Source organism: Patella vulgata, chromosome 1, assembly GCF_932274485.2.
Source record: "Patella vulgata chromosome 1, xgPatVulg1.2, whole genome shotgun sequence".
NCBI classification, from domain to species: domain Eukaryota; kingdom Metazoa; phylum Mollusca; class Gastropoda; family Patellidae; genus Patella; species Patella vulgata.
The window spans coordinates 93,130,049-93,140,566 of record NC_065879.2 but is presented as its reverse complement, the minus strand read 5'-3'; the positions used below and the strand labels follow the sequence as shown (position 1 = coordinate 93,140,566).

The window sequence follows — 10,518 nt, the reverse complement described above, 5'->3', positions numbered from 1 at the left end:
CTGGAATCCACCAGTGCAAGATTCACTCTGTGAATAGTACTGTTATTGATAATCACTGTGCAATGTAATATGGTAGGGGGGGGGGGGGTCATTTCGTCCAGGCGGCGATATATCGGCCAACTTTCGGCCAACTTTCGGCAAAGGTTTCACCCCGGTCTTTATTTTACTACGTAACATTTGTCACGAGTTATATTGACTTCAACAGTTTATGTAACTGCTTGTCCATTATTGTGCATAATCTCTCTCTCTACCTCTCTCTCTCTGTGGAAGCGTTCATTTAATACCTTTATTGGCAGGACGATCTAACATGTCTGGTAAGACAAATAATGGTAAAAGGAAATCTTCAGAAAGTCATTCCACTAGTAAGAAAACAATTTTCCAACTAGAAACACGACCAACCCCTAGTACCAGTAGTAGTACAGATACTGGATCAGCTTTAGTTTCACAAACAGAAACTTTACATGGTAATACCAGAACAGGTAAATATATTTCAAACATTAACATTAAAATCTGGACAATCTTTATAAACAAATCCAGGAAGACTATAAGGATAAATCTTATATTGCCCAGTTATAAAAATACATCGTATTGACCAGGTACAAGAATATAAGGATAAAGTTGCCAATATTATTTCAATGTTCACGGTGCAAAATGCATATGTCCGCAGTTCTTCAAAATACGTATTCTAGTTTTACAATTTGCAATTTCCATTCCACCACAATACTAATGTCAAAGTGTTAAAATACAGAATACACTTTTCAATAATACTAAATACAGTATAATAGTTATTTTGCACATTACACTTCTCCATTCTGCATTTTACATAATAGACAAATGCATAATAGAACTATCTAATTCAGATGATATTTAGACTAGCCTACTGTTGATGAAATTGAAGCAAAGTTGATCAAATAGTGTTAGGAGAAACCCAACGGGACCGTATACAAAGTAATATAATAATTATAACAACATGTATGAGATACAATACAATGAACACAGAGGCAAAATTTCACAAATTGCACTTTTAACCACTGAAAACTTGAGTCTGGCCCGACAAAACCCATTTAATTGTTGAATGGACAGTAAACCCCATTTCGATTAATTTTCATTCCACGCTACATGTATAAAATAAATACAATCTGATTATACCGACATTAAATTTATTGTTTAATTATATTAATATCCAGGCCAAGAACAGATGCATTTGTAGTGCCATATTTTTTTTTATTTAATATTAGTTCTGTGCGATAGGTGTTATGTTATCGGAAGGTATAGTTTAGACTTTTAGCTACTTTGTGATCAGTTTTTCGTTTATGATCCTGAAAGCAGAATTCATATTTATATAAATGTGCTTTTCTCATAAATGGGACGGGGTCAGTTCCCACTGGCAAACCAATAGTTTGCTGTATTATCTGATCTCCAACTTCAACTATGGCATTGTCAATGAGAAAATGAATAATGTTTTGAAACTTTTCTTTATCCATAACGATAGTTTCGGCATTGCGACGTTTAATAATCCATTTACCAACTTCTGAGTAAATGGCCATCAACTTTATATTATTTTTTGATTGAAACAATAATTATCTATCTTTTCAAATACACTGTACATGTATGTATCATATATCTATATTCAACATTTATGTTGTAAGATGTACCCAAAACAGTATTACATTTCAGAGTAAAAATTAGAAATGACGATGTTCTGTAGCAAAGGTTTTCCCGGCTTTGTCATGATTTCATTATGTTTCACAGGAAATAGATTGTATAAAATTATAATAGAGTTCTTATTCCTGGACTCACAGTTACTCTTAAGGTCGATGGTTATGAAATGACGTTGAAGTACAGTACATCATTTCCGGAAGTTACTCCCATGTTTTTGTTTATAAAATGGTTTCAATTCATAATTATAGATTTTGTTCGATGCTTTCCGGAAATGCATTATATTATATGGCATTGAAACATCAGTGATATTTTTTTTTGCATGAAGTCCATTTTCAAATAGTAGTCATTACACCTGAATGTTAATGATACAAATATTTGTTGTTATAGACACGGGTATAATATCTTGGTGTTTATTGTTTCAGTTGAATACCAAGAGAGTCCACCCCATGCTAAGAGGAGAAAAGTTATAGCTAGAAGAGAGAAAGGAAAGATGCCACCTGAAGATGAATTTAGGATAAGATCTAACTACGTGTATTTAACAGAGAATCTGAATCCTCTACACCCATTATTAGACAGCTTAATTGAAATGTATGTCCTAAATGAAGATGACTTGGAAAAAATCAGTAGAGCGGAATCTAGCGGTGGTACAAAACAAATGATTCGTCAATTTCTAGATATTCTTCAAACTTGTGGTAGACATGCATATCCAAAATTTATTGATTGTTTATATATATCAGGATATGGAGCAGTAGCCGAACAATTATCATCGGGTAAGTAAAATAGAACAATTTACATTCGATACCATTATTTTAGTTTGTCAGCGATATTGAATTAAATACTTTCTTTCGAGGATTCACCTATTATTCTTATATTAATATGTTGAAGTGGATTTATTTCAGATATATGACATAACGTTATTTTGTTATTTATAATAATTTCAGATGTTGATATGGGTGGAATAGTTAAAAGGGAAGTGAAACAATTACAGGCAGAGAAAAAATATTTACAGTTACAGAAAAAACTTCAACAAATAAAACGGGAGAGTGAACAGGCGCTTCACATATCTTCCACAGAGAACCGGCGGATAAAAACGACGTTGAACTCATGGAGGATAGCTTTAAAAACAAAAACCAATATCTTGGTTCGATTCAAGTCCGAGATGAGAACAAAAACGAAGCTACTGGACCGACTAAAAGAGGAAAGGGAGACAAGAAATGAAGATCTACAAATGACGAAAGTGAGAAACAGTATTTTGTGCGATGAGCTGGACCGAATTTATGAACAAAATGTTATAATAGACAGAATTAAAGAGGAATTTGAAGATGATGATAATGGACAAGGTAAGCTTTATTCGGTAATTAACAACCAGTAGTGTTTCTTGGCCGACTGTATCTTTAGTATTTTTGTTGTAAAACAGATGCTATGTTCAGAACAGAATACGTTTTGGCCAATCCCAGTATCCAGTAGCTTGACTCGTTATGGCATAATACCCCCTTTGTATTTTGAGGATTTGTAAATCTGACATTGTTCACATTATTATTACGTGTTCATATCCATTTAGTTTATATCTGTCTTTATTTATTATGTAGGGGGGGGGGGGTGAATGGCCAAATGGTTAGCACGTGCGCAATGTTTTATAGGGCTTGTCATTGAGTCGCCTGGCGTGGTGTCAAATCCCCGGTTGTACGTGACAAGGAGTAGGGTCACCTGTCCAACCTCGTGGGTTTTCTCCGGGTCATCCGGTTTTCTCCCACTGCTAAAGACCCCTACGCTCAAGCGAATGATTGAAAAAAAAATAAACCATATGCTAGTCCCGAAATGACCAAGTGTGTGTCGAGTGGACATTTAACCCCATTTCTCCCGCTCTTTCTATTTATTCTTTAATATCGCAATATTTCAGATGTAGGAATAAATGAATCCGATTATTCGTCAGTTGATATTCAAGCAACAGATGGGAAACTACTGGGAAAACAAGAACCTCTAGATGTACATCAGACTGATGATAACGACTGTAGTCTACCAACAGATGATAAACTACTGGTAAAACAAGAACCTCTAGATGTACATCAGACTGATGATATAGATTGTAGTCTACCAACAGATGATAAACCAGTTGATAAACGGTTGATAAAACAGGAATTTTGGAATATAGATGGGATTGGTGATATGGACTGTAGTATACCGATATATGATCCACAGCTAATTAAACCAAATTCACCGGATAGATTAGTAGACGACATTTTAAAAGGTTGTCAACCTAATATAAACTACGATATAATCCTACCTAGGCAGTTCATTTATTTTTGCCACTTTACTAATGGATTTTTGCACATGATTCCCGTCCCGTTAAGTAGTGGACTGTATATGTTCACATTTTGTCTATAATAACCATTAATTAAAACATTAAAACATAGTTTATATCTATCTTCATTTATTCTTTAATATCGACATATTTCAGATGTAGAAATAAATGAATCCAATTATTCGTCAGTTGATATTCAAGCAAGGGATGGGAAACTGCTGATAAAACAAGAACCTCTAGATGTACACCAGACTGATGATATAGACTGTAGTCTACCAACAGATGATAAACTACTGGTAAAACAAGAACCTCTAGATGTACATCAGACTGATGATATAGACTGCAGTCTACCAACAGATGATAAACCAGTTGATAAACGGCTGATAGAACAGGAATTTTGGAATATAGATGAGGCTGATGATAGCGACTGTAGTCTATCAACAGATGATAAACCAGTTGATAAACGGCTGATAGAACAGGAACTTTGGAATATAGATGAGACTGATGATAGCGACTGTAGTATACCGATAAATGATCCACGGCTAATTAAACCAAATTCACCGGATATATTAGTAGACGGCATTTTAAAAGGTTGTCAACCTAATATAAACTACGATATAATCCTACCTAGGCAGTTCATTTATTTTTGCCACTTTACTAATGGATTTTTGCACATGATTCCCGTCCCGTTAAGTAGTGGACTGTATATGTTCACATTTTGTCTATAATAACCATTAATTAAAACATTGATAATAATAAACACTAATTATAATTACATCGACAATTGTTCTCCATCTCCATGGCACAGCCTTGTTGACATGAAAAATATATAGTAATTAATCAGTTTGTCTGATGTAAACACGAGTTTGTCTTCTAACTTTACATACATCAACCTGTCTGGTTAACAAAAACATATAATATGTTTAAAAGACGATACATAATGCGTTAACCTTAATATGTATGCTTTTTAATTTTATACATTTTAGACAAAGTTGTTGAACATACTGGCTTGTTTATCAAAAAAGAACCACAAGAGATAAATGAGACTTGTGGCGTAATGCAACCAACTGTTCTGTCTTCTACTACAAGACCAGATATAGATCAGACTCATGGTATATCCCAGCCAGCTGTTGATCAACAAGGTATAGCACAATATTCACACGCCATATTAAATGTTGCAATAATTGATCTCTAAAAACTGTTCAACGGACATTATAGATACCCATGATTAACATATTGAGGTGTATTACATTGGCTGTTATAGAATCTCATTGAGATGAATAAGGTATTGTTTAAAAAAATCATAAGGCTGAGGACAGATGAATAGTGTGCTTAGTTTGGGGTCACCAAGGTCTCTTCCGGTCAAGAGGGTGGGGTGGTGCAAAGGCATTAACCTATTCAAATCATGTAGTTCTAACTTGTCGGGCATAACACATTTCGTGTGGAATTTACTCCAGGTATTTTGGATGGGACGAGAGAAATTGAAAAAAGTAGGATGAACGGCAATTGTCCATGAGGGATGATATAACACTAACTTCTAAACTACCAGTATCTGATAAAACCACTTCGTTTTTGAGTTCATAACAATGAAAATAGAAACATTGAATAAATATTAGACTCACAAAAAAAATACATTTTATAGACTTGTTCCTCTTAAATATTAGAGTGGACGTTTTATGCCGTTGTCCACGTCCGTTCAGACGTCTGTTCTCATTTAGGTGGGTAGGAAGCTGGCTGGCTATCCTGGAGATCGCGTGTTCCATCCCTGCATTGACTGAGAGAGAGGTCGTCGGGATTTTCCGGCGTGGTTTCCCCCTTGTCGGTGGTGCAGGATGGATGGTCTGACAAGGACAGCTGTCTAGTCTAGAGATCAAATTGTTTCCTTATTTCTTTTATGAAACTGAGATTATATCTTCAACATTGCAGATGGTTGCGATTTTGGCACGTATCTAACCGTAACCTTGTGGATTATTGTCCGTGATTATAGTTTATGGAACCTCTAGAAATCATAATTATTATTCGATTTGAATTGACGTTCAAATATATGTTGATTACACAACAATCGTAGATGAGTTATGGCAACTTCCTGTTAAATGCCCCACCCCACCCACCCTTCTTTTACACAAATAGTAGAAAAGCATAATGATATTATATACAAAGGTGGTCCAATTATTGTCCAATTTCACTGTATATTAAAGATCAAACGATTTTAGATGACCCCCTGTCTTTTACATAAAATGTGTAACTAGGTTAGTGGGCGTTTTCTAGTGTAGGGAGCCGCGGTGAATCAATGAGTAAGACGTTGGCTCGCTAACCTGGAGGTTACATGTTCGATTTAGGTGTGGTTTTCTCTTGTCACTGGTGCTCGACAGGGTCGCTGACAAGGGACAACATATAGTCGTCCTGATGGGACAAAAAACTGAGGTCTGGTGTACACATAGGCTAGGCGTCACATAAAATATCACTTTGCTGTTGAAATTCGATATGAGAGTAGGCGGTAACGCCGCTGTTCGGCCAAAATTACCCCCGTAGAACACTGTATGGCATAGTAGGGCATATTCCTTTCTTCATTATCCCAGCCGTAGCAGAACAGTATAGGATGGCAAGCCCTATTTCGTTTCATTTCCAGTGTGTTTAATTGGGAATAATACCATTTATATATATTATCCTGATTCGAGGTAATATGTTATGTAATTTGGGATAGGTTATTGTAGTATTGTTTGATCTATGAAGGTTATTGTGGTATTATTTTTCCGTAAAGATCATCTGGTCACATTATGGTCCAAATCTAATAAGATCATGTGACAAACAGTTTGATATACATGACGTCATTATAGATTCCATGACGTCGAGGACACCGTTACGTCATCCGTGGCAACCAGTAATGTTCGGTAACCAAGTGTCGTATCTAAACGTACCAATTATATGACCGTGTTAAATTTCGACATGTTTTGTTATTTGTTTCGACCTGTTTATAAATGCCATTCATACCAACCTCCGTAGTCAGTGGTTCAAATTCAACATTTATGTTACTTATTACATTTTAGTCTTATACATAATATACCGTAATTCATATATTTCAGATATTACAACTTTATTGACACCAGGTCACCACTCACCAAATCTAGAGTCTTGTCTACAATTCATTTCCCAACATCAGGATCTAGAGTCTGGTCAACCATCAACATCACGGTGTCTAGATTCTAGTCATATTAATCAACGTAAAGATGATACAACACCAGTTAAAACATCACCTGTTTACGATGATGATAAAGTTGTTAGACCAGTAGATAAAGATACATTACATACTGTTTGTGAACATGGTACATTAGAAGAATTAAAATCTATTTTATCAGATAAAACAATTGATATAAATAATACAGGTATATTCAATAGGCCAACCATGTTTTATTGTATTAAATCGGATATCCAACCTATAGAGAAACTAGAATTATTGATATCATATGGTGCTAAACTTGATGTTAGGGGATGGGGTAGTAATAGTTTATTGCATGAGGCGTGTAGGGTTGGGTGTGTAGAAACTGTTAAATGGTTGTTAAATACAGGTAGGGTAGATATAGAAAGTATGAATAATGATGATGAAACACCAATATTTAAAGCTATAGGTTCCGATAAACAACCTGTTGAGAAACTAGAATTATTGATATCATATGGTGCTAAACTTGATGTTAGTTTATTGCATGAGGCGTGTAAGTATGGATGTGTAGAAACTGTTAAATTGTTGTTAAATACAGGTAGGATAGATATAGAGAGTAAGGGTTGGTGTGATAATACTCCAATACTTGTAGCTATACGTTCACGTAGACAACCTGTAGAAAAACTAGAATTATTGATATCATATGGTGCTAAACTTGATGTTAAAGATGAGGATAGTAATAGTTTATTACATGTAGCGTGTGAGTATGGATGTGTAGAAACTGTTAAATGGTTGTTAAATACAAGTAGGGTAGATGTAGAGAGTATAAATAATGATAATGAAACCCCAATATTTACAGCTATACGTTCCGATAAACAACCTGTTGAGAAACTAGAGTTGTTGATATCATATGGTGCTAAACTTGATGTTAAATATTGGGATGGTGATAGTTTATTACATAAAGCGTGTAAGTATGAATGTGTAGAAACTGTTAAATGGTTGTTAAATACAGGTAGGGTAGTAGATATAGAGTGTAGGGATGTTTATGGTGAAACCCCAATACTTGTAGCTATAGGTTCCAATAAACAACCTGTTGAGAAACTAGAATTATTGATATCATATGGTGCTAAACTTGGTGTTAAAGATAATTATCGTGATAGTATATTACATGTAGCGTGTAGGTATGGATGTGTAGAAACTGTTAAATTGTTGTTAAATACAGGTAGGATAGATATAGAGAGTAAGAACAATGGTGGTAGTACCCCAATACTTGTAGCTAAAGATTCATATAAACAACCTGTAGAAAAACTAGAATTATTGATATCATATGGTGCTAAACTTGATGTTAGTTTATTGCATGAGGCGTGTAGGGTTGGGTGTGTAGAAACTGTTAAATTGTTGTTAAATACAGGTAGGGTAGATATAGAGAGTAAGAATGGTGATGATAAAACCCCAATACTTGTAGCTATATCTTCATATAAACAACCTAGTGAGAAGATGAGAGTATTGGCAAATTGTGGTGCTAATCTTGATGTAAAAAGATATTCAGGTGATAGTCTACTGCATATTGTATGCAGATGGCATGAAGTAGAAGATGTTGAATTTTTGTTAAGTAAAAGTATAGATATAGAGATAAAAAACAAAGCAAATGAAACTCCAATAATATCGGCCCTGCGTTCATCAAAACATTCAGGTCAAAAGGTCGAATTATTATTAGACAAGGGTGGTCAACTAGATCATTCCTCCAGTATACTTCACTATGCCTGTCAATATGGCAGTCTAGATTGTGTTAAATACTTTATTCATAAAGGTTTAGATATTGAAGGCAGGAATGGTGAAAATGAAAGTCCTTTAATGTTAGCTATTAGTTCAAAAATCCAGTCATTAGAAAAGGTCAAGAAGTTAGTAGATGCAGGTGCTAAACTAGATAATATACTTCACTATGCCTGTCAATATGGTGGACTAGATTGTGTAAAGTTTTTTATAAACACAAAAAAAATCGATATAGAAAGTAGGGATGATAATAATCGAACACCTCTATTTGATTGTGTTTTGACAAAACGAAGAAATTGTATAAAGAAAATAGAATTATTGATGTCTATGAATGTTAATAAAATGGTTAGAGATATAAATAATTTGAGTGTATTACAATTTGCTCGTCAACATGCTAGAAAATCATGTGTACAATATCTTATTAAAAATGGTTTTACTGATTAATGAATAGCTTATAGAAAACCGTAAATTATAAAATTATGTTTGAAACTACATCTATTGGGTAGCAAGGTACAGCCATTTGAATGGGGTGTGGACGTAAAAGATCCCTGGAGAGCTGCAATTCGACAAAAGAGTAGGCTACTCTATGACATACACCCGTCTTCATTATTAGCCCAGTCGGGGCAGAAAAGTAGGACGTTAAACACCATTTTATTTAGTAATAATTCTATGTACATGTACATACCAATAATATCATACTTTCATAGGTAAATCTTGTTTACGGTAAATTAAAAACTAGTCTCGAACACCATGACATTTCAACCACAGTTATATTTTAATATTGTAAACCATATATAGACATTAACTTGTATTATAGACATTGACCTGTATTATAGACATTGACCTGTATTATAAACATTGACCTGTATTATAGACATTGACCTGTATATATAAATTTATATCACAGTTATTATTGGATTATATCTGTATAAATATTTATCATATATGAATAAACTGAAGGTAAATAAAACAAACTATATTTATTTTATTGGTAACCTTGATCAATAGACATGTGACTGAATGTAGGACATGTTGTTAATTACAATAGAATAAAGAGACACGGGGAAGAGGGTTTAACGTCTACTCAACACATGTAGGTCATTATGGGACTAACATATGGTAGGCTATATCTTTATTCTACTAATTCGCTTGAACAGGACTCTTAATCAGTAGGGAGGGGAGGGGGGCAGAGAAAACCCACGTGGTTATGCAGGTGACACCACAACTCCTTGACAGGTACAACATTGGGATTAAACTTCTAGAACTGAAACGGGGTTTAACGTCCTGTTTTTCTACACCAACCGAGTTATTGTCCGAACGACTAGAAACTGGTTATTGCAAGCCCAGCCTTCTCTCAGACCTACAAGCCTGGAGAAAATTACCCGAACGACTAGAAACTGTTTACTGTAAGCCTAGCCTTCTCTCAGACCTACAAGCCTGGAGACAATTACCCGAACGACTAGAAACTGTTTACTGTAAGCCTAGCCTTCTCTCAGACCTACAAGCCTGGAGACAATTACCCGAACGACTAGAAACTGTTTATAGCCTAGCCTTCTCTCAAACCTACAAGCCTGGAGAAAATTACCCGAACGACTAGAAACTGGTTATAGCCTAGCCTTCTCTC

The 10,518-nt window shown here is 34.8% G+C and overlaps 1 protein-coding gene across 1 annotated transcript; it reads left to right on the top strand.

The window, feature by feature from the left end:
• The first annotated feature begins 99 nt into the window (after positions 1-99).
• Positions 100-9,876, top strand: LOC126817084 (uncharacterized). Its single transcript, XM_056100258.1, has 7 exons — positions 100-479; positions 2,085-2,432; positions 2,604-3,002; positions 3,563-3,910; positions 4,121-4,555; positions 4,951-5,106; positions 7,048-9,876. The coding sequence occupies exons 1-7, from the start codon at positions 308-310 to the stop codon at positions 9,336-9,338; spliced, it is 4,149 nt and encodes a 1,382-aa protein (XP_055956233.1). The 5' UTR covers positions 100-307; the 3' UTR covers positions 9,339-9,876.
• Positions 9,877-10,518: the final 642 nt, after the last annotated feature.